The sequence below is a fragment of the Mytilus californianus genome, unplaced genomic scaffold (assembly GCF_021869535.1).
Source record: "Mytilus californianus isolate M0D057914Y unplaced genomic scaffold, xbMytCali1.0.p SCAF_1, whole genome shotgun sequence".
Classification (NCBI taxonomy): domain Eukaryota; kingdom Metazoa; phylum Mollusca; class Bivalvia; order Mytilida; family Mytilidae; genus Mytilus; species Mytilus californianus.
Genome location: NW_026262581.1, coordinates 121,012,513 through 121,038,024, shown reverse-complemented (window position 1 = coordinate 121,038,024; position 25,512 = coordinate 121,012,513). Strand labels below are relative to the sequence as shown.

General features: G+C 31.9%; 1 protein-coding gene across 1 annotated transcript; it reads left to right on the top strand.

Annotated features, from left to right (window-relative positions):
- The first annotated feature begins 3,994 nt into the window (after nt 1-3,994).
- On the top strand, nt 3,995-23,801 carry LOC127738902 (endoplasmic reticulum metallopeptidase 1-like). The gene is made up of 15 exons (XM_052250396.1): nt 3,995-4,007; nt 5,706-5,833; nt 6,476-6,581; nt 7,995-8,141; nt 9,051-9,143; nt 10,880-11,101; nt 11,955-12,181; nt 13,312-13,495; nt 14,830-15,020; nt 15,564-15,719; nt 17,200-17,399; nt 20,476-20,597; nt 22,020-22,219; nt 22,527-22,648; nt 23,798-23,801. The coding sequence occupies exons 1-15, from the start codon at nt 3,995-3,997 to the stop codon at nt 23,799-23,801; spliced, it is 2,115 nt and encodes a 704-aa protein (XP_052106356.1).
- Nucleotides 23,802-25,512: the final 1,711 nt, after the last annotated feature.

Below are 25,512 nucleotides of genomic sequence, written 5' to 3'. Positions count from 1 at the left end.
ATGGTAAAAGTGATGAGATAATTATTCTTGCGCCGAGTCTTTCGAGATTTTCAATGATTTCAACATATTTATCCACAGCGGAATACACAACATCAGGTGACTGTCGTAGATCATTTGTTCCTACATGACGAATTACAATAACGTCAGTCAGATCTTCATACTGTTGAATATACTCTTTAAGGTCTTCTAATGTGGCGGTTCTTTTAGCCAGACGCTCCAACTGAAAAGATGTTGTCAGCCGCTTGATATCAATGAACTTTGGGATTGTACTATTATGGAAGATAACCTTTTTTTAACTGGGTTTTGCTTAAGGGTGGAATATTGAACAAATGACACTTCTTTCTCCTGAATCATTGTATCATTGATGCGGAACTCTTTGTATTGTGATGCAAATTTGACTGGTATTGGAATCCAGAAGTTTTTGAACACGACTAATTTTTGGGTTGTTCTCCCTTCACCGGTGACCATTGACCTCCTAATATATATTCTTTCACTGTTAGAAGCATATCATGTAATTTCTCAATGGTGGCATCTTTTTCCTGTAGTTTAGCATGATTTTCATGGAGAAGAATTTCTAGTTCAGTTTGTTTTTCAGTGAGAACTATAATCTTATTCTGTAGCTGTTCCTCCGCTGCATGAAACACTTGTTTTGCTTGATTACTATTCCTCTCCAATTCCTTGGCTTTTAACTCAGGAGTTGACATTTTTCTATTTCAAAGTTTTCAATTCTCTTCTTTTTATCAATATCAGATTCATGCATTTTTCACGTAGCATCTTTAGTTCTCTTGCGTGAACTTGTTTAAGTGTTTCTATAGACTCGGGAGATGTTTCAACTTTATTCATTAATTTCATTACGTCTTCCACGATATCACTTCTTAACCCTTGGAGATTCTTACTGAGTAATATTTCAAAGTTTTTGTTATAGACGAATGTGCAAGCAGCATTTAGAATTTCAGATGGCATACTTATCGTGCTGTCTTCTAAGATTGATAACCTTTGCTGAATTTGAGAGGATTCTGAAGTTGAGTGTGGTTCATCTGATACACTATTGTTTGTGTCTGTATTGATTATGGTATTTTCATTCTTTGACTGCTGATGTGATTGGTACATTTTCCGGAGTTTTAGATTTGATCTTATCTTGTTGTTGTAGGATTACTGAATTTGCAGATAGGATTTGATTGAATTCATTGACATGTGCACTTTTTGGAATGGTATGGTGATTTGTGCAAGACTTATTATCTACTCCGTTTTCAAATTCAAGAATTATTGGGGTGGTCATTTCAGCACTAGCTGACAAGTTTTCAACTATTCTTAAAGTTTGTTGATATTCGTTTTAGCACCACTGCTTGAAGGACATTATTTTACCTGTGGTCAGATATACAATAACTTTAAACATCAATGTATCCCCTTCATAATCCCCAACACTTTCTGAAGAATGTACTTCAAAATCCGTTCTTTCAATTATACCTTGTGTGGTGGAGTCATGCCATTCAACTTTCACTGAGGGGGTTATTCTTGTTACCCATTATGAGCACCTGTCCTAATGCGCAAAGCCAGCAATGCATTCTTTCACGAGATGTGATAAATACGGTACAGTATGCGGTTTCTCTATATAATTTAGGTCTATCTTTTCGAATGGTATTAATATTTTATTGTCTTTTGCTCCTTCTTATAAAGTGCTGATGGTAAGGTATATAGATTTTTTAATTCAGATAACTGGCACCGGTTTTCATAATTCACCGCCATTTTCTTTGTTTACAAATTGAAATATATAGCTATTTATAAATAGCTTGTTATCTACTGATTAATCACATCGATTAAATTGCATTAAGTTTGTTTCTGTTGATTATCCCTTGTAATGTTTGCTTAATAAAGCATTATTATATGTAAAGTTTCTGTTTGCAAAAATATCGTGGTGCCGATGCGCTGATATATATATGTTTATAATCATGTTTCCATATTTGTTTTTTAATCATTTTTAAAGATAAATAATCAGTATGTATGTTAGATTGCACGTGTTTGTTTGTGTGGATATTGTATGAACTTTGTGATTTGTGTTGATTTATATGCTCTATGTGGGCCCTTTAATTAATAGGAATAAAGACATATACTGATTTAATTTGACTTCGAATAATAACTCACTAATACCCGATACAGGATACAGATTGTGAGACCCTTTCACCATGTTTACTTCCTTAATCCTGTCTGTATCCTGTATCGGGTGTATCATGTATACAAAATCATCTTATAGTTGATGTGTTTCCCTCGATTTATGACTATTGAACAGCGGTATACTACTGCTGCCTTTACTGTATCCAAGATGACAGCCTCCACAGGCAATGATTCGAAAGATTATGCAAGGAAAAGGAACACTAACATTAATAATATTTTCGTTGACACATCAAGGAGAAATTCTAGTGTTGAAAGCACTAAAGCACGTAATAAAACACAGATAAGTGCCCTTTTCATTTGGCCAACAGTGGTCATATTATATACAGTCACCTACGTGTGTCTGCATGAAGTAAAATATAACAAATATCCAGAGCCTAAATACTCCACAGCCTATGCAGAGAAGGATCAATTTTTTGAAGATGGAGCACGTAAACATTTGCTGGAATTGTGTAGCTTTGGACCTAAGGTGGCTGGAAGCAACGCAAATGAGGTTCAAGCTGTACAATATATTGTTAATCAAATAGATATTATAAGAGAAACAAGCCAAGAACATTCACCAGTGAATTCTCTGACAATTGACATTCAGAAAGTCAGTGGATCATTCCTTTTAAAGAATTTTGTACAGACAAACTATTATTCTGTGTATGAAAATCTTCAGAATGTAGTGGTATTGCTTGAACCACCAAATACTTCCAAGTCAAGCCTTCTCATTAACTGTCATTTTGATTCAGTGGTTGACAGTCCAGGTAATATTGTGAGCCATAAAAGTGTCCTGTGAAATAGTGTCCATGCGGACACTTTTTCACAGAAAAAGTATATTTAAGGTAACACAATACAAAGATTTTTTTACTTCCAATCTCCAACCTTTAAAATGATGTTACTTGCTTATGACTGCATACAAATTAATAAAAGAGGTATATATAGATAGATAAAAAAGATAAATCTTTTAAATGAATGCAATATTTTTGTTATGCAATCATTATGTAATCAATTATTATGCAATTAATGGCAAAATCTTGGTCAGTTCACTTGAATGAATTTAGCTATGACATCTCTATAACTACAGAAGAAATTTTAACGTTATCTTAATCAACACAGCAGGAGCTACAAAAGGGTTTCTCAAATTATCGCTATCGTATTCCATTCTCTCATAAATCTGTAATTAGTGTAAACATCCTTACCACATAAAAGTAAGATTATTTGATTAGGTGTAAAATTTGATCTATACATTCTATCCAAAATCTGAGACACCTTTTTGTAGATAATGGCTCTAGGAACAACATATTATAAAATCAACCCTCTCGGGGTATCCATGAAGAAGCTAATTTCAATTAAAAGTGGAAATTTCTTGTAAAATTTTGTAGACACAGTTAAAATTATAATTAATTACATAATTGTTGTACAATACTAACATTGCATTAATTTGAAAGAGTAATCTGTTAGCTATCCATAAATACCACTTTTATAAATTTTCAAGCATTATAAAGAAAGTTACAGCATTTTAAAACTGGGGAGTTGGAGGTATAAAATCTTTGTATTGTGCTACCTTAAATGTGTCCGATGCTGTGAAAAAGTGTCCATTCAATCGGACATAATTTCATGATACAATACTATTGAATTATGTCTTGTCAAGGTTTATTTTCAATCAGAGGACACTTAAGTGTCCTTTGAAGGGAGATAATAAAAAAAAACCTCTGAAATGTTTTAGCTATATTTATTTTTTTATTACAAACAAACCAATTTAGAACCAGTTATAATTTGATATAAACAAAAATGGAATGTGTTGAATTCCAAAGAATTTTCAATTATCTTAGCTATAAAGATGTCGACAAAAAGTATTCACTAGCCTCAATTGACAATGAAAAAGAAGTATCAAAAGAAAAGCACCCAACTATGAAATAAACAATGATGAACTGTACTTTACAACTATTGAAAAAAAAGAGAGGGTATTGTTTTATTGTATAATATATGTTTAATTACACATGGTGATGATCACATTTTGTAAGAATTAAATACTCCAGTTTACATGCCATGTTTTGATGGAGACAAACCCCCCATGCTAATTTTAAAAGTTCAATTTAGATAAAGAACTGAAGCTATGTATACATTTTGTAGGTATTGAGCATGGACACTTTTTTCACGTGAAATACTGTCCTTTCTACCAGAAGGACACTTTTTCATATGAAATATTGTCCGTTCATTGAAGGACACATTTTCACATCTGTGGACACGATTTCATAGGTAAATATCGTCTGGACAATATTTCATAATAACATTATGTCCGTGGACACAATTTATTGTGAAAAAGTATCCGGTAGACATAATTTCATGGCAGACAATATTTAATCCTACAATATTTCATCTATTTATGTAATAACCAGACCTGGGGTAATCAAAACTGTTATTGTAATTACCTGTAATTAATTAGAATTTGAAAGTAATTTAAAGTAATGCAGTACTGCCAAGTTTTCATGAAGCAAATCCGTGAGATTAGACCAAAATTGTAAAGAACAAAGAGAAAAAAACAATAAATCAAAGGAAAATGCCACCAAATAAGCATGAAAATGCATGAGACTTGGCAGCCCTGGTAATCATGATAATGTGTTATTGAGCATATTTTCAATTACATGTAATTGAAAGTAATGAATTGTATTGCCTTTTTCATTGTTTTTGGCATGTTGATGATGTAGTTTATATGAATTACTTTTGAATTACATTCAATAACATTGTAGTTTTAAAACATTTCTTGTTTCTCTGATGCACTCACACATGTATACTACATTTAAAAAAAAAAATTGTATGCATTAGTTACTTTGATTTGAATTTCTTTTTATACTTTAATTGTTTTAAATAAGTATAATGTGTAAGAAAATTAATACATGTTATTGCTAAATACAGCAAAGTTTTATAGAATGTATAATGATCTTCATTCTCATTTAATAAATATAAATTAATTTCTTCACATTTGAAAAATCAAAAGATTAAAAACCGTGAATACCAATTCTTTTACATGTTATTGTAATGTAATTAATAACAGATTCAGATTCAAAACATTATGTAGCTGTTATGGTTATAGTTTACTGCATCAGCCTATAATAAATGTAACTGACCATCAAATTATCAACATGATCAAAAGAAAAACAATTTTCGTAACTAGTAGGGTGATGTCACTGCAAGAGAATCAATAATGAAGCTACACCTACCTCAGAAACTCCATTTTAATGAATTATTATCAGAATTTGATGTGTACATGTAAAGGAATAACCTTCAGCTTGAGAGATTTCATTCTTAGGACATCATGTTTTAAACTGCAACAGCCAGAAATATGAACATTTGTGAGTCTGCACTAAATATTATCGAGAAATTTATCATGCTGTTGTTTACAACATTGTAAAAAGCAAAAGCAGCATATCATATTAGAATACATATTTTACAATACCTTTAGCAAATTTTTTTAATAATATTTATAATTCTGAATCAATAATTGTACATGTTTTTTCTGTGATTAAACTTGTGATATAACTTCTTTTCAGGAGCTGGAGACAATATTGCTAGCTGTGCGGTTATGTTAGAACTGCTGCGAGTTCTGTATATATCAAAAGACCCTCTCAAACACAACATTATATTCTTATTTAATGGAGCAGAAGAAAATATTTTGCAGGTTTGAATGTATAAACATTACATTTCAGCTTCACAGTAATATTCATTGCTTTAAGTCAGTTTTTGGAAGGGAGAAATCATGTAATACATGTAAATACTTATTGACTGCATTGCTTATCAATATGTGCGGTATGGTTTTGACAATCATTCAAAACACTTGTTTAAGAAGTGTTTGGTAAACAATTTAACTGTAAATTTTGATGTTTTTAAATTTATGTATATGTACATGTTTACTACATACAATTGTCAAATGAAATGATAAAGTGAAGATCAAATCTTCTTCTAAATGTTGTAATATAAAGCTATCATAAATCTAAAATCTTGGCATAGGACCTTCACAGTTAAATATGGGATCTAATCATTCCCTGCAGTAGGGCTACATTAAAAAAAATCAGATCAAAGTATGATGACAGACACAGAATTTGTAGAGATCAATAAGCTTATAATAGAGAAAAATATTCAGGACATCATAATTTTCTGTTATAAACACTGTCACAGTCATTCCAAAGGTCAAACAGTTTTTCCATTGAACATTTCTGCCCTTGAAAGAAATGCCCAGTTATAATTGAAGCTTAAAATTTGTTTTATTACAAATATATGTCATATTTGTTCTCTTGTTAATCGATGGATACTCTATTTTTAGGCAAGTCATGGTTTTATAACACATCATTCATGGGTTCCATCTATCAAAGCTTTTATAAACTTAGATTCAGCAGGAGCTGGAGGTTGGGAAATAGTCTTCCAAACTGGTACGTGTTTTTGGGGTGAAGATTGCACAAACTGTAATCAAAAGCCTTGTGTCACTGGCTTGATAACTACATGTATATATTGCTATATATTGATGTATTATGATAGACTAATAAAGTTGAAACTTATATTTATACCCCCGCTTTAAAAAAGTGTGGGTATACTATTTTACCTCTGTCTGTCCGTCCATCCATCCGTCCTTCCAGCCATCCGTCAGTCCATCCATCCGTCAGTCCATCAGTCCGTCCGTCCGTCCCATGAATATTTTTCTTCGCATCTTTCTCAGGAACTACAATACAAGGATTTCTGAAATTTGGTTTCAGGGTTTATATAAGTCAGCTATACCGTGTGATGCGTTTTCAGATTCATCACTTAACAACTTCCTGTTTATACTTTTAGCGGGCGGGGGTATCATTAGTGAGCAGTAGCTCACAGATTCACTTGTTATTTCTATTCCATAACAAGAAATTAGAATTTTTTACCACCCATATTTGTTACAACTTATCAATGTATAGTTTAACAATAAGTTTATAGACCTTTCTTCAGCTATAGATAATGTTGATCTTGGTGGTCGAGTTGTCTAAGTAGTTCATCTATACTAGCCTGTCTACACTGAGGTTGTGTGTTTGAACCACGCCCGTGCAGGTGTACTCGACTCCAATTATAATTGACAAAGATTGTCAGTTCCTCCCGAAGGTCAGTGGTTCTCTCTGGGCACTCCGGCTTCCTCCACTCAAAAAAAACTAACTGCCATGAAATAGCCAAAAGTGCTGAAAGTGGCGTTAAACACCAGTCAATCAATCAATCCTGGTTATCCCCTTTGATGTATACATGTATTGCTCAAAATTCTTTAAGCTTTAATACTATAAAATTCTGCAAATAATAACATAATCTTGCTTGCAAAGGCTGTTGCATTTTTAGCATTCCGGACACCTGGGATAGGCACTTGGAAATCACATCTTTTGGTTGGTTCCTAACTTTACCCTTAAAACAAAAATCAATGAAGTTTATTCAGTCTTGTCAGTAAGTAAGTACTCACTTCAAAGTGCTTTCCTTGGGTGCCATCTATAACAGTATAGTGCGGGATTTTCTCTCTGCGTTGAAGACCCATTGGTGGCCTTCGGCTGTTGTCTGCTCTTTCGTCGGATTGTTGTCTCTTTGACATATTCCCCATTTCCATTCTCAATTTTAGAATAACTTACAGGTATATAGAAAAAGTCATATAGAAAGTTTGATGTCATTTTGGAGTACATATTGTTTCTTTTTGTTGAAAGTTTTTATGAACATAAGGACAAATTAAACAACAAATGACTATTGAAAGCACTGAAAGTTTAAACTATTTAATTAACTTAAATTGTATAAATGTAGTCACGACCATAGGTATTACTTTTATCAGTAGGTGTTTCTTATTTTAGGACCAGAACACCCATGGTTAGTCAAGGCATATGCTGAGTCAGCATTATATCCTTATGCTTCCATAGTGGGTCAAGAGATCTTCCAGAGTGGTGTCATTCCTTCTGATACAGATTATAGAATATTCAGAGACTTTGGAAATCTTCCTGGTAATATATTAATTCTTATGGTATGATAACCTTTAGAATTCACATTCTTGGTGAAGTTATGTAGATTATACCACCCAATCCCCACAGCTTCTTTAGTTCATACCTTTTTTACTTTACACAATTTGTCCATTTTCCCTATTCATTCCATTTGTGCAAGGATATATACATGTAGAGGGGATTATAACAGCTGCTGACCAAATGTTGGTCATGACAACTGGGTTATAAAGTTAAAATCCATATTAAGTTTTTAGATATTAAATTACCTTACAATTGTATAAATTGAAAATGCATAGGATAGTAGGACAGCCTTCTATCAAAATTAGGTAACCAAGATTTTGGCAAATACGTACGAATTTTGAATTTGTCTGCTAAATGCCAGAAATTTTCACTTAATAATCTGAAATATCACATTTTTCTATTGTGCAATGTTGTGTGGCAAAAAAGAAAGGAAAATGTGTGATCTTCTTCACTCTATATATATGAATTTATCAAGAGTTTGTTTCACTTGAAATCAGAATTATACATTTTGTATACTATGATGTAGGGGAGTATAAAGTCTGATTGTGATACTTTTAACAAAAAAATTATAATAATGCAAGCTAGTGCTCTGTGTGGAAACATTAAGTGTGGAAACATTAAGTTTTATATAATTGAGGACAACATAAAGTTATATACCTTCCGAAAATCCATTAAAAACAACATAAAACTCTGCATTTTCCTGTCTGTACCAAAAACAACAAAACTTATTTTTTATGAATAAAATAAAAATATTTATATGAAGTAAACATCAGTTTGCTGTATATATGCATTATGTTTTTCGTATGTTTAATAATATGTGATGGAAACTGGTTACAGACTCTATCTGGATCCTAACCAGTAGTGTTTGAGAAATTTCCATTTACATTTCAGGTTTAGATATTGCTTATATTGCCAATGGCTACATTTATCATACACAGAATGATAAACCACAGTATATTCCATCAGGCAGTATTCAGAGAGCGGGTGAGTACTTATTACATACTAACTGATAACCTGGGTATCCCATATGCATCCCATATGCAGTATTCATTCTGAGAGCCGGTGAGTACTAATAAAATACAAAATGATAAACCACTGTCTATCTCATAGGCAGTATTCAGAGAGCTAGTGAGAACTTATTACATACTGACTGATAAACCAAGTATATCCCATCAGCCAGTATTCAGAGAGATGGCGAGTACTTGTTACATAATGACTGATTAACCAAGTATATCCCATCTGGCAGTATTTAGAGAGCTGGTGAGTGTTCATAACACACTGACTGATAAACCACAGTGTATCCAATTAGGCAGTGTTCAGAAAGATGGTGAGTACGTATTACATACTGACTGATAAACCAAGTATATCCCATCAGGCAGTCCCATCAGGCAGTATTCAGAGAGATGGTGAGTACTTATTACATACTGACTGATAAACCAAGTATATCCCATCAAACAGTATTCAGAGAGCTGGTGCTTATAACATACTGCCTGATAAACCACAGTGTATCCCATTAGGCAGTATTCAGAAAAATTGTGAGTACTTTTAACATACTGACATAAACCTGGGTGTATCCCATTAAACAGTATGCTCTGGGCTGGTGAGCACTTGTTGCATACAGAATGATAAACCACAGTATATCCCATTAGGCACTATTTAAAGTGCTGGGGCTCTTTTCACAAAAAATTTTACGATAAGTATTGATTGTAAGTTATACGGAAATGTTCATGATTTCCGAGCTAATTTTCTCAAAAAATGTTTTGTGAAATAAGTCGCTAGTGAGTTCTTATTACATACAAAATGATAAATCCATCAAGCAGTATTCAGAGAGCTGGTGAGTACTTATTACATACTGACATAAACCTGGGTGTATCCCATCTCACAGTATTAAGAATTTCAGAGAACTGGTGAGTATGTATAACTATTGTAAACTAAATGATAAAGCATGATTTACAAATGTATCCTACCAGGTAATATTCAGAATGCTGGTCAGTAAATATAAATATTACACAAAAAAGATAAACCAGGATGCATTCCATTGGCCAGTATTTAGCATACTGGTGAGTATGTATTTATAACTATTATAACAGAATGATAAATCCGGTTAATCCTATAGGTAGTATTCAGATATCTGGACTGGGTGGCGCAAACATCAATTAACGTTAAATGACATTAAAATTTTATGTGTTACTTAAATCTGTTGTAAATGATTTAATTTACACTTACACATTTTGTTAATTGATGTTTTTGCAACCCAGTCCTGGTTACGGGTAGTATTGATTACACCATGATGTCATTAAATATAATTTCTCTAATTTGATAACATGCATTTAAAATGTTTTATCCAAAAATAAGGACAAATTCCTAAAGATCCCTCTTTAAATAATCGATTATCATCATTTTGCATTAACCATAACATCAAGGTGTAAGTTAGATATACCCTAGCCTATACGACTTAAGCCATCAAAGGTATATCTAATACATACAGGATGCTAAACCTTGTCTTTTAACAAAGTGACCTCAAAACTCTCATGAAGAGAAAATTGTCAAACAATGATTGGTTTTAATAGTCTGTGTTTATTCATTACATTATTAGACAAGTTGACAGATTAGTCATATCTGATCATATTTAAGAAGCATTCTAACTATTTAAGATGGAGCTTTCATAAAGAAAGTAAAAATATACTTTGAACTAAAATTTCCTTTATTTTTTGTTGTAGGAGACAATTTATTGAGTGTGATAAAAAACCTGTGTTCCAATGAGCAACTTGAGGACCCTGGTGCAGATCAGCATGGAACTATGGTGTTCTTTGATTTTTTAGGACTGTTTATGATTTATTATCCTAGCAGAATAGGAGCTGTATTTAACTGTGGTCTTCTTGCGATTGTTTCAGTGACTCTACTGTTGAAATACAAGATTAAGACTAAGAGGATCCTAAGTTGTGAGTTTTACAAATTAGTATATATCTACAGGTCTTGTCTAATTGTGAGTGAAGTAGTAGTGATGGATGACCATTAAAGGGTTCTATTACTGTAAATTTCAGAAATTAATGTGTGCATTTATTATTGTGAATCACTGAAAACGGATTTAAAAATTTTGTAAAGGAAAATCACTACTGAAATTATGAATGCAAGCTTTTATAATTGCGAACCGGATACTGTCGCATTATCGTATTAATAAAAACATCTACATAATTTCTCAATTTACAGTATTTATATCGACAGGTCATATCATAATCGATCATTCTGACGTTCCAAAATGGAGAATTACTGACTTAACTCAATTGTTTTTTATAGAACCGACATATGATGAGGTTATTTTTTAATGTTAGATAATGAGCAGGTGTTGGATGAATTTTCATTTCATTTTGTTTGACCAAGGATATGTATAATCCTTGGTTTGAAATACTTCCACAGAAATATGGCATTTGATTTAGATAATTTGAGTCCAGTAAATTTTGTTCTAATATTTTCATATGCAGTTGTGTAATGGGTAGCTATAAATTAATGTTGCAATTAATTCTGTTTTTTACCCACCTTTTTAAATGTAGATTTTCAATAGCTGAGGTAATCATATTTTAACCACAGTCTACAATGTAATTACTGGTTGAAACCATAACAGAAAAGAATCATACTCTTTTAATTCGAGTGTCACTGATGTGTCTATTGTAGACAAAAAGCGTCTCAGGCATACAAAATTTTAGCCTGGTATCTATCATGAGTGTACCTTGTAGTAAACAGAAAAGAATGTGCCATTTGGTCTGTATAGTTATAATTGGGATTATACATTTTCAGATCAGGATGTATCAACAGACAAAACCTTACTACAAGCTTTAGTTCTGTCATTAGTATGTTGGATATTGTTGTCTGGAGTGGCAGCCATTGTTGGAGTTACAGTTGACTTACTGGGACATCCTATGTTTTGGTTCTCAAGGACATACAATATCATACTTGTGTATGGTGTCATGTCAATTAATATCATCTTAGCATTCCATTATCTGCTGAAACATACAATTTATAAGGTAAAAAAGGTTTTGAAGAAAATATGACCATGATTAATGTACTTTACACATCTGAAAGAAGCGAAAAATCACAGTCTTAAACTACAAAACAAAAAACAAAGTACAAAAAATAAGATAATGGTATGTATGGTTTTATGAAATTCGATAAAATATGGAGTAGAGTATGTGATCATATAAAGATATCAAATAAAATCCCTTGGAAAAGATTTAAAATTCCTGAAATCGCTTTAATGCACCGTACTAAAAGAAAAAGACAAAGTTTCTATACAGCTTTATAAAAACCATATCAACTTCAGGAAAGGAAATCTACAAAGGAGGAGGTATGATAAGAGCCATTATTTGACCCCTGAAATTGCAAAAATAGTAGAATGATTCAGGCCTTTCAAAATTAGGTTGATTTTATTAATAAATGAGTATCTGGACATGTAGTGCACAAAGGTCACTTGTGATTTCACTATGCTGCAAAAACGTGGTCAAAATTAACATTAACATCTTTGTAAAAAATATCTTGTAGAAAAATATCTTTTGAGGCAAAACTGTGACATATCTTAATAGTTATGGCAAGATCTCAAAAGGCTATTTTTGCAATTTTTGCAGTTTTGCACTAATGCAAGAAGTTTAAAAGTCCAAACTCAAATATGTAGGATAAAATTCAAAAATATAAATACTTATGTCTGTAAGACTAATGTCTTATAAACATGCGAAGGATGTTATTTGGTAGATTTATATTACTTTTTGATTTTCTAATTCAAAGTGCCCAGATCATACTTTCTTCTTTCACTAAAAATGACAAGAAAAAAATACAAAATACAAAAAATGAATAAAACATGTTTATTGCATAGTTCAAAACTGACTTCGGAGAGACATACAGATTTTGGAATGAGTAAACTACTTTTATTTGCCCTATATCAACTTTCATTAATCAGTATCTGAGAGAAGCACTTAGATATTTTAAAGGTAAAATTTACCTTTATAAACTTCATCATTATCAAAGTAAATACCTAGAGGTTTGATCTATTAATAATTAAAATAAATTTAAGTTTGTTTCATCCTAAATTTTGGTTATGACATCAGTGGTGTGAAGTTTTGTTAAGTATGTACATTTTGTAACTATGGTATTTCTATTCCAGAATACACCAGATTGGTATGTGGAATCCCTTTACCATGATGCAGCAATGATCATATTTTGTTTGATAACATTATTTCTAACTTACATGGACTTTGCATCAGCTTTTTTGCCAATGTTATGGATATTAGGACCATATTTAGCAAGATATGTTGTCATGCCATTTTTCAAAATAGATAATACTCTAGGTATGTATTATTTATAAATGTTAATTTGCAACATTTTTTTTTGTCAAATTTCATTTTGAAATATAATTTTACTTTGTTCAGATTATTTAAAATATCTTTTGTCATAGGTTTAGGTTAAAGTATAAGGAAGAAAACATAAATTTAGTATAGGAAATAATATTTTTTGTTGCCTTATATTGCTAGATGGACATTATATTGACTTGTACCTTATATTGTTAGATGGACTGTGTATTGCCATTTACCTTATATTGCTAGATGGACATTATATTGACTTGTACCTTATATTGTTAGATGGACTGTGTATTGCCATTTACCTTATATTGCTAGATGGACATTATATTGACTTGTACCTTATATTGTTAGATGGGCTGTGTATTGCCATTTACCTTATATTGCTAGATGGACATTATATTGACTTGTACCTTATATTGTTAGATGAGCTGTGTATTGCCATTTACCTTATATTGCTAGATGGACATTATATTGACTTGTACCTTATATTGTTAGATGGACTGTGTATTGCCATTTACCTTATATTGCTAGATGGACATTATATTGACTTGTACCTTATATTGTTAGATGGGCTGTGTATTGCCATTTACCTTATATTGCTAGATGGACATTATATTGACTTGTACCTTATATTGTTAGATGGGCTGTGTATTGCCATTTACCTTATATTATAAGATGGACAGCATATTGACTTGTACCTTATATTGTTAGATGGGCTGTGTATTGCCATTTACCTTATATTATAAGATGGACAGCATATTGACTTGTACCTTATATTGTTAGATGGACTGTGTATTGCCATTTACCTTATATTATAAGATGGACAGCATATTGACTTTTACCTTATCTTGTTAAATGTAAATAAGACAATTCCAAATCTTCACATGAATGCAAATTTATATTAAAATTAAGTATCTGTCTGCTAACTATTTATAGATACATTGTATGTAGGTAAGATAATTGTGCCAGATATCATAGAATTGCATCAGGACTATCAGAGTAGTCAATAAGAATGAATACATGTATAAACTCTAGTATTAGATGACTTTAAAGAGAACTTTAAAAAAAAACAGTAATAAAAACACCCAATCTGGTATTACTTGTAAAAATAGCTATTCCATGATTGCTAACTAGATGAGAGACCAGTAAATATTATTCAAAGAGAAATCTTGTATGATTGTATCTCAGACGGCAACTTGGGGGAACAATTGTTTTCTAGATTTAAGTCCATATTGCAAAGGTTACATGTTACCCTTACATGAATTATGTTATCTTTTTGTGATCTCAAAAATTTTAATTAATTTTAATTAACTTTTTTGCAGGTCCATCATTTTCATATGTATTTATAACCTTATTGGGTCAACTGTTCCAACTGTTAACCACACTTCATTCAGTAGAAGCTGTTTTAACGTTGTTTATACCCATATCAGGAAGGGCAGGATGCAATTCATATCCAGATATATTAATAGCAATGCTTACAGCTTTTACAGTTATAATATGTATGCAGTATTTAGTAAGTATAACAAATGTTGTAAATACAACTTGTATTCTGTAAATTGGTAGGAGATAGATAGTATGTGGGTTGTTTGATGTTTTATGTCATGATGATATTTTATTAGACTTTATAAGAATAGAATGTTTCTAAATCATAAATAACAAATGTACTACACTCCAGTGTAAGTTAACAAAATAAAAGAACTGAACCTATCTGGAACAACACTAAAACATGTTCAAATAAAAAAAAAAAGAAATATAATGTGCTAAACCAGTTAACACAACATTTACATTTAAAGCAGGCAGTTTAAACAACCTAAATTTAATTGTTTAAAAGACAATTCCATATTTTGTGGCGCTATGCTTATTTGCTAAGTGTTGATTATTCGTCAGATGTAAGGAAGAATATTAATTCTCAGAGTTTTGATAATGCATCTGTTATGTAGCGTCTTATTTCGTAACATCTCAAATTTTAATGTACGTAAGCTAAGTCTACATACAATTATACACATACAGTATATATATAAATGTGATTAAAAGCAAATTACTAATTCTATTGCAGGTTGGTTTTGTATATTTATGTTCTAATATGAAGCCACTTCTTGCTGCATTAAGTGTGATACTACTTAGTAGTCTTCTACTTACACAGTTTACTAGTCTTGGATTCCCATACAGTGGTAATGTGGAGAGTCCCACGTCACAGAGAGGACTGATCTTCGTAAGACATTTCTTTCTTAGTCCTGTTTTTATGGCCCCGCAACAAAGTTGTCGGGCCATAGGTTGTCGGGGCCATATAGTTTTACCCTTGTCCGTCATTCCGTCATTCCGCAACAAACCATTATACGGAATTTCTGGTATGTGAGTTAACCATGATGCGTTACAGATCAAGTTTAAGTTTCGTTCCGCTCTGCTAATTTTTGCCGAAATTACGGGCTTTGGACTTTGATAAATTGTTGAAAATCACAGTTATACGGTCTTTTTTTCTAAACGCCTTCAGATATTGGCTGATTTTTGGTATGTGAGTTAACCATGATGAGTTACAGATCAAGTTTAAGTTTCGTTCCGCTCTGCTAATTTTTGCCGAAATTACGAGCTTTGGACTTTGATAAATTGTTGAAAATCACAGTTATACAGACCTTTTTTCTAAACGCCTTCAGAAATTGGGCTGATTTTTGGTTTGTGAGTTAACCATGATGAGTTACAGATCAAGTTTAAGATTCGTTACACTCTGCTAATTTTTGTCGAAATTTTGGGCTTTGGACTTTGATAAATTGTTGAAAATCACAGTTATACGGACTTTTTTTTAAACGCGTTATGATTTTGCCCTGATTTTTGATATGTGAGTCTACCATGATGAGTTACAGATCAAGTTTATGTTTTGTTCCGATATGCTGATTTTCATGTCGTTTCAACACATCTTCAGTACATCCACTTCCTGTTTGCTGATAGTTTGAAATTTAACTATTCATTGATCAAGGAAATTTTTCATCAAACTAGTATTCGTTCCGACACATCTAGTTTAATTTGAATCATAGGATAGAGAATATTTGATAAAAATTAATTGTTGCTTTTGACGGGTCTTATTTTTTCTAGAGTTTTAATTTTTTTTATATGATTATGTGCAGTTAAACCTGTTTAAAATTAACACTGTTATAAAGTGGAACACTGTCTAATCTTAACTCTTGTGTCAGGATACACGATTTATATTCTTTAGTAATTTTACCTGTATATGCCAAAACCTGTCTCATCTAAATCAAACGGGTTCAATTTAAGCATGTTTAACTGTAGTATGAATATCTACTCATAACACATTTTTATTATTTTTAAAATGCAACAGCTGTACAATCTAGCTGTCTAAACATATTTTTGCTCAAGATTACTTATCAAAAGGTTTGATGAAAAGTGATGCTGAAAATATGAAAATAAGTACATGTATGCTTAAGATGTCTTTTCCAAAATTTGGTTATCAGTGTTGATGGAAAGATATTTCTATTAAAATTTAAATTAAAGCATAGATGTGAGGAGAACAATACAGGCTACTTTGAACCTCGTGTTTATTTATATAATCACATAAAGAGAAAGAGTTATTTTTCTATAATAATGTGCCTTCACAAAGACTATTGAACTTGATATGGGATCATAAAATATCTTAGGAATGTGGGCATTTCATAATGTGAATCAGCTGTCTCTTCTTTCAGCATATTAACAGAAACTTCCACAACCATGATAGAAGTATAAACAGGAGTGATTCAGGGATATGGTATTTGGCATTTGATCATAATGGTGCCAACTTAATACAGGACAATCCAGTGATTCGTGATAGCCAGTATGTCAAGTGTGAGGGTAACTACTGTGGCATGCCATACATGTACCCGCTTATACAGCTATTTGATGCTAGGTGGGTGTGGGATACTAGAATGCATGTTCTTTTATTTTGGTTTTATGTAATAAGTGTCACTTGTTTTGTTAACTTTCTCCGCTTCAAAGTGTTTATGCTGTTATTTTTGTGTTGCTGCATATTTTGAGTCTGGTGTACAAGGGATGATATCCTGATGACAAAAGCTTGGTGTAAAAGTATTTGAAGAATTAAATTTAGTTATGCTGGAAAAAAAAGAAATGTTGCATTTTTAAGAACTTTTTTGTGCCAGTCTTTGTAAGAATCAGGCAATTTAGAAAAAATTCAAAACATGGCCGAAAAAAACCCATCGATCTAACCAACCTATTTTGAAGGTACCCTCATCCTGAATTAGAAATGGTAGGTCTTTCGTTTCTGCTTCTCTGGTAATTCGAGAAATATCTAGATAAATTTTGGTTACATTGATAGCAAATTATGGAGTCATCTCCCCTTAATTGTTTTTTTCTAGTGCATTTCAACCAAATTATATCTTGAATTACCAGAACAGTGAAAGGAAACGAATGTTATATTCATGCACCATTATACATTCTGAATTTAAATTAATGTAAAGTTGAGCGGGTTTTTGTTTGTCATGTTTTCACCACTGCCTGATTCTTAGGCAGATTGGCACTTAACAATGGAAAAGTTGAATTAGTAATTTAAATTTTAAGCAACAATACGCAGCTTTTTAATAATCAGGTGTAGAAAAGGCAATATCATTGATTGAAAAACGACCAGGTAGTACCTGTATCTAATAGGAGAACTTAGAGCTACAGACGTCTATTATAACTCCTATTTCTCTGCTAGTAGAACTTAACATATGATTATAATCACTTTAACAGAAGCTTTATAATATTTTATAATAATTTGATCACAGAGTATGAACTGTTATGTAATATTATAATCCACACCACATCCATATACACACTGTCCATCTATTTACTGGTAGCTAAAGGAAACATTTTTAGTTAAATTAAAATGCATGCATTTTTTTTGTTGTCACAAATGTAGTTGATTCCATATATATTTATGTTTATATCAACCTGGATTCTTGTCAGCGGTCACTATGTATAGGTGATGTGAGGTATACATGTCAATGATTCAGCAACCCAGTGTTTATAGGGAGATCATGCCTTTAAGAATGTTTGCACTTGGAAGTGTTTATAGGAAGATCATGCCTTTAAGGATGCTTGCTCTTGGAGGTCATGCCTTTAAGGATGTTTGCTATGCTCTCGGAATTGTTTATAGGGAGATCATGTCTTTAAGGATGTTTGCTCTTGGAAGTATTTATAAGGAGATTGTGTCTTTAAGAATCTTTGCTCTTGGAAGTATTTATAGGGAGATCATGTCTTTAAGGATGTTTGCTCTTGGAAGTGTTTATAAGGAGATCGTGTATTTAAGGATATTTGCTCTTGGAAGTATTTATAGGGAGATCATGTCTTTAAAGATGTTTGCTCTTGAAAGTGTTTATTGGGCGATAATTCCTTCAAGGAAGTTGACTGCTGAAATCAAAATATCAACACTTTCCAAAATGACATTTTTTCTAAATGGATAATGGATAATACTTTGAAAATTAAGATAGTTAGTGTTTGTTTCGTGATACTAACAAGAATTTGAAAAATTATAATTTTTGGAGGGAAAAGGTAATTCATATTTTTATCTTGTCTGCAAAGAATGTAGTGTATTGCCAGATATAATGATGCTTATCTGGCAGCGTAAAATATGTGTATAAAGCTTTATATTTCAGAAGGTAGCAGAGCTAAACAATTCATATCTTGTGGTCTGAAGTTTCCATCTGGCATATGTCCAATATCCTGTGATTGTTTTTGATCACATGTTTTTTTTAAATTTTATTTTACAAGTAACAGGACAACTATATTTGGTAAATAGAATGGTTTGAAGGTAAACTTTTCTGTCATATAGGGTTCACCTGACTTTGACCTCATTTCATGGTTCAGAACTCATGTTGTCATGATGAAGTCTGTTTTTCAGATTTTTAAATAATTGATCATTCTTATTCAGTATTTATAGAATTTTCTTAAGGTTTACTTGTCTGACATCTTACTATTACATCTTTTTAAGTTCCTTATTCATTAAGTTTTCAATAGTAGATCTGTTTCTATTTGGTGTAAAGAAGGAATGTAAGGTGCACATACCTGACTACCAGGGTTTATGTGACCTTGCCCTCATTTTCATGGTTTTTTGATACTGTTAAGTTTATATGATACATTTAGTAGAACCTAGATAAAAAATGTTTCAACATAATATTCAAACATAATCAGTAAAGCAGGCTAAACATTTCAGCAGAAGCACAGCTGCACTCTTAATATGAGCACCATTCAAATTTTTCAGACACCAACTTCCTGTTTGTTGATACCTTGAATTTTTCAATATGTTAAATGAAATTAACAAATTTTGTCACATTTGTCTCAAGTTCTATTGAACAGAATTACTTAATATTTAGTCAGCAGTTTATCAGTGATGAGTTTCAAGGTTTTAGCTGTCAGACACATCGTTCCTATTTCCGATACTTTGAATTATTAGTTGGGGTATGCTTGATATGACAACATGTGCATTTTTGTTATTATTTTACATGTATGTGTTAATGTTGATCGAAAATTTTCCAATATCATAAAAATTGCATGAAATAGCTTTTGGATCTTGTTACAATATGATGAAGCTAAAACAATGGCTTATGAGTCATATAAATCAACACACAATTAATTACAAATTCATACAAATATATGAAAGAATGGCAAAAAAATTATTTTGAAATGTTTGGTTGCAATTAGTCCATTGATTATAGGAGAAGACTTTTGAATAAACATTAATTGGTAGACCCACAGACCTTAGGAACTAAGTGATGATGAAATTTCGCACTGGCTCAATAGGCCAGCGTAGCTTAAAAGGAAAAAGGTTTGTTGCACTAAGCAAAACATTTAGTAGATAATAATAAATAAAAGGAATTTGTAAAATTGAAATTTTACAGAAATTGGTAGTCTCAAAATGACACATTATTATCCTTTATCAGTATTTTTGTGTGCCACCTTCTTTCAGTTTTTTTTCTTGTCTTTTTCAGGCTTTCATTATACAGTCAAAAACCACCACCTGTTATTAGAATTCCTGTTACTGTTACGCTGACAAAGAAGATAATTGTCAAGGACAGTCCAAGAATTGTCAGATTTCACATTGATGTGACAGGTTTGTATCTTGCAAAGGGTTTTTGAATTAAATTAGAAAATAAAGAAACCAATAGAAGTATAAAATTCAAAGCCAGGGAATTGAGGGAAAGAAACAATGATATATATATTTAGGACTGTAGGTGTAATTCGGACGATGAGGTGTGATGGTCATGCTGAAGTGCAATGGTCAGCGCTGGAGTGCGTTAGTCTTTTTGCTGATGTGCGATGGTCTAATAGAAACATGATTGCTAGTTTAAAATCTACATTGATGATATGTATGTGCATGATTGAAATAAAAAAAAATCGTAAAAAGAATTATCACCCTGCAATAAGCCTGTTTACCATACAAATTAGGATTATGTGATAATTGTATACTGTTTGAATGTCATCTGTTAGTACCCTGCTAATATTATTGTTTCATCTTACCTTTAATGTACATCCCTTTAAACAATGTTTGTAACATTTGAAATACAAGAATATTTTTCATATTATGTATATCCTCAGTTACAATTGCATACTAAATGAGAGATTGTCCTCTTTAATTTTGCTGCAAGTGAACATAATTCTGTGTTTACAGTTTATTTTAACTTTGTTCCTTTCATGAGTTCTATTTTTACTGTAATATTATAATACTGAGTGTCTGTCTGCGGCCCTGTAAGTACTTAGATAATGCCACGCTCCATTATATGTAAAAAAAAAACGTCTATACATTTCGCAAATAAAAGGATCAGAAGACTAAATTTGACCTCTCTACCAATCACTCCCCTTTTCCGTAGTATTAAAACTTTTTAAATCCCTTTTTTAGCTCACTAATTGGCCAAGTGAGCTTTTCTCATTACTTGGCGTCCGTCGTCCGTCGTTGTCGTCCGTTAACTTTTACAAAAATCTTCTCCTCTGAAACTACTGGGCCAAATTTAACCAAACTTGGCCACAATCATTATTTGGGTATCTTGTTTAAAAAATGTGTCAAATGATCCCGCCTGCCAACCAAGATGGTCGACATGGCTAAAAATAGAACATAGGGTAAAATGCAAGTTTTGTCTATTATTTTGAAAACTGTTATAAATAGAGAAAATCTGACAGCGGTAGAAATGTTCAGAATGATCAGCTCTACCAATTGTCCTGCATATATATATCTATCAAAGACTCATGATAGAGAGATAAATTTTATAAATTCAAGAAATGGGGGACAACTTTTGGTATCATGAAAAATGAAAATTGTTAGAACTCAATAAATATAAGAGTTCATCTTTAGACTGTGATAAAACTTCTTTGGCATTAGGTTTATATTTACCTACGATATATAATACCTTGCAATGAGTCTTCAGAGAATGGTTAAAAGAAAGATGAGAATGACACTAGTCCATGATAAACATGTGTTAAGTATGTAGAAAATTGATACACTTCAAAGTTGAAAAGATTGATTGTTTTATATTTGTAGGACCAGATCATATGTCCTTGTATATTACTCCAGTCCCTGGTGCTGTACTTACAAGATGGTCTATAACTAATGATTCTCGTCTATACCATACAAGACTGCCGTCAGGTGTTCCAGGAACTACATACTTCATTTACTATTCTTATGGAATAAAACCAGATCATCCATGGAATTTCTTTGTTGATATAAAGGCATGTAGTATTGTAATGTTAATCAGTTTAAAATTCAAACTCATTATTTGAATTTTTATGATACAGACTACAAACTTCAGATGGTTAAGATGATAAACACAATTCACTCTTGTCATTTTAGACTTAAATCGCTATTGAAACTTACATAGTAGGTGGAATATTTTGACAAAAGGTGTTTTACCAAAGTTCTGCTTGACATTTTTATATAGCTCCTGTAAGAGTGTGGTTATATTTGATCAGTTAGTATGAATTATATGGTCTTCATGATGGTATGAAATTATTAGTAATGGGCAGTTTATCTAAGTTTTTGTGTTTATAGGCACCTGTTGGATATCCAGAGGACAAGCCATTGGTTGATATTGCCTTGAGTGGCCACTACTCACATGGCAAAGACAAGACATCTCCTGAATTGGATGATTTTATAAAGAGTCTACCCGATTGGTTGGTCACCATGTCATGGATATGTTCTTATGATTCATATTTGTTTTGAAAATTGTTATGATTTATATACCTATCAGTATTCAGGTCCATTACAAAAATGTTTTCTTGGATTTTATAATTTTTTTTATATTATGAATTCAAAGTCATTTAGACTAAGTTTGATTCCTGTATCAATTAGCAATACTACCTTTGAATCAGTGGGTACCATTATGTTATGTAGTGTTAATCAGCATGAATGTTTATAGATCACTATTTATTGTTCGGAGTCATAAATCCAACGCACATATACATATCATTACAATTTTGTACTTATATTTTGTCAACAATAATGATTGGGTGATATATATTTACCCTTGTCTCTCCTTTCCCCCATTTTTGTTGTTTAACGTCAATAAGAGGAGGAGGAGTTAAGTGGGAGGGAGGTGGGAGTAGGTAAGTGTCCACCCCCTCAATGGTGATATGGCATTGATTTACCACTGCTACATTCGAATTATAAATTGGATCTAATAGCTGGTATTTTAACTTAAGATTACAGACATCATAAGTGATATTATAATATGTTGCTACTGTATTATTATAATGTAAAACAAAGTCCATTAACATTATGATAACTTTTATACTTTGACAACTCTTACACTGAAAAGTTCATAAGTCCCAATATCCCAAACACAGACACTGAATACTTTGTGAGTCCCAATATCCAAAACACTAACCCTGAAAAGTTAATAAATCCTAATATCACAAACACTGACACTGAAAAGTTAATAAGTTCCAATATCTCAAACACTAACACTGAGTAGTTCATAAGTCCCAATTTAGGCAATACCCATTCCCTAGCTGCCATCTCTACCTCAATGTATTATGCAAGTACTGTCTCAGTTTCATAGGGCGATAGAACAATTTTCAATGCATAAATATTATAAATAGTGCCTTCTGTGCATGAAACAGATCAAATGTTCATGCTGTTTTATATGTTATGTTGGATGTGATCTTTTAAAGTTTAAATCAAAGTATGTGTATAGTTGTTTGTTTAAATTTGTTTAAATCCATTTTGATATATTATATTTATATCGTGTTCATATTAAATTTGTTAGAAATTTTTGTATAGTACTTAATGTATTATCATGTTAATTTTGTATTATATTATAGTTAGAATGGATACATTATTGCATTTGTAGGTTTATTTAAGGTAGATATGTTTTATTTAAAACAGATAATTTTCTAAATATCTAAATTATATTTTGATGCTTATAATTTCATTTCCCTAATGTTTCCTAAGGATTCCATCATTTTGATTGGCAGACAACAACCACATGGTTTCTTAAAGTGATGTTTAATATTCCAATAAAATGCAATGTTCATGGTTGGCAGATTGTCCATGCTGCCCATGACCACATTCTGCACTATTTACCTTACTCAGTATAAAATTGAGAATGGAAATGGGGAATGTGTCAAAGAGACAACAGCCCGACCATAGAGCAGACAACAGCCGAAGGCCACCAATGGGTCTTCAATGCAGCGAGAAACTCCCGCACTCGAAGGCGTCCTTCAGCTGGTCCCTAAACAAATATGTATACTAGTTCAGTAATAATGGACGTCATACTAAACTCCAAATTATACACAGGAAACTAAAATTAAAAATGATACAAGACTAACAAAGGCCAGAGGCTCCTGACTTTGGACAGGCGCAAAGATGCAGCGGGGTTAAACATGTTTTTTGAGATCTCTACCCTCCCACTATACCTCTAGCCAATGTAGAAAAAACAAACGCACAACAGTACGTACAGTAAAACTCAGTATAAGAGAATTCCGAGTCCGATGTCAGAATAGGAAACAAAAGAAAATAAACAAAAATGACAATAATACATAAATAACAACAGACTACTAGCAGTTACTGACATGCCAGCTCCAGACACCAATTTAACTGATTAAAAGATTATGTCTTCATCATATGAATATCAGGCACAATCACTCCTGTTAGGGGTTTAGTATTATACTGTCATAAAATATATGAGAAGAACATAACCCGTGTCATGCCAAAAACTGGTTTTAGAATAAATGTGTTTAATTCTGATGCAAAGACCCTATAAGTGAATTAATATTAAAGCCAAAATATGCAATCTTTAATGACCTGACAACAGTATCGTAACTATATCCCTTCTTAATAAGTCTGTTTAAAGGTTTTGTTAGTTTTTGAGGTGAATACTGATATTTTTGTGCTTTGTAAAGAATATTACCATAAAAGATTGGATGAGAAATACCCGAACGTATAAGATATCTGCATGTTGAGTTATATTTACGAATGCTGTCCTTATACCGATGATACAATTTAGTAAATGTTTTGACTAGTTTATGATATCGAAAACACTGGTGTAATAATTTTTCAGTAATACATAAATTTCTCTCGCTAAAATCTAATACGTTGTTACATACACGAGCGAATTGTACAAGTTGAGATATATAAACACCATAAGATGGTGACAAAGGAACGTCATCATCTAAAAATGGATAATTAACGATAGGAAATGAAAAATCATCTCTTTTATCATAAATTTTTGTATTAAGCTTCCCGTTAATGATATAGATATCAAGATCGAGGAAAAGACAGTGGTCATTGTTAGTATTAGCTTTATTTAAAGTAAGTTCAACAGGATAAATTTCTTTAGTATACATACTGAAGTCGTCATTATTGAGAGCCAATATATCATCCAAATATCTAAAAGTATTGTTAAATTTTTGTATGAGTATGAATTTTTAAAAGTAGCACAATAAGAGACCTTTGACTATAACTGGTTTATTGTGTTATAAAATTGGCTACTTGACTTGTGTCAATAAATTTTAGATCAGGTTTAGAATTATTGGTA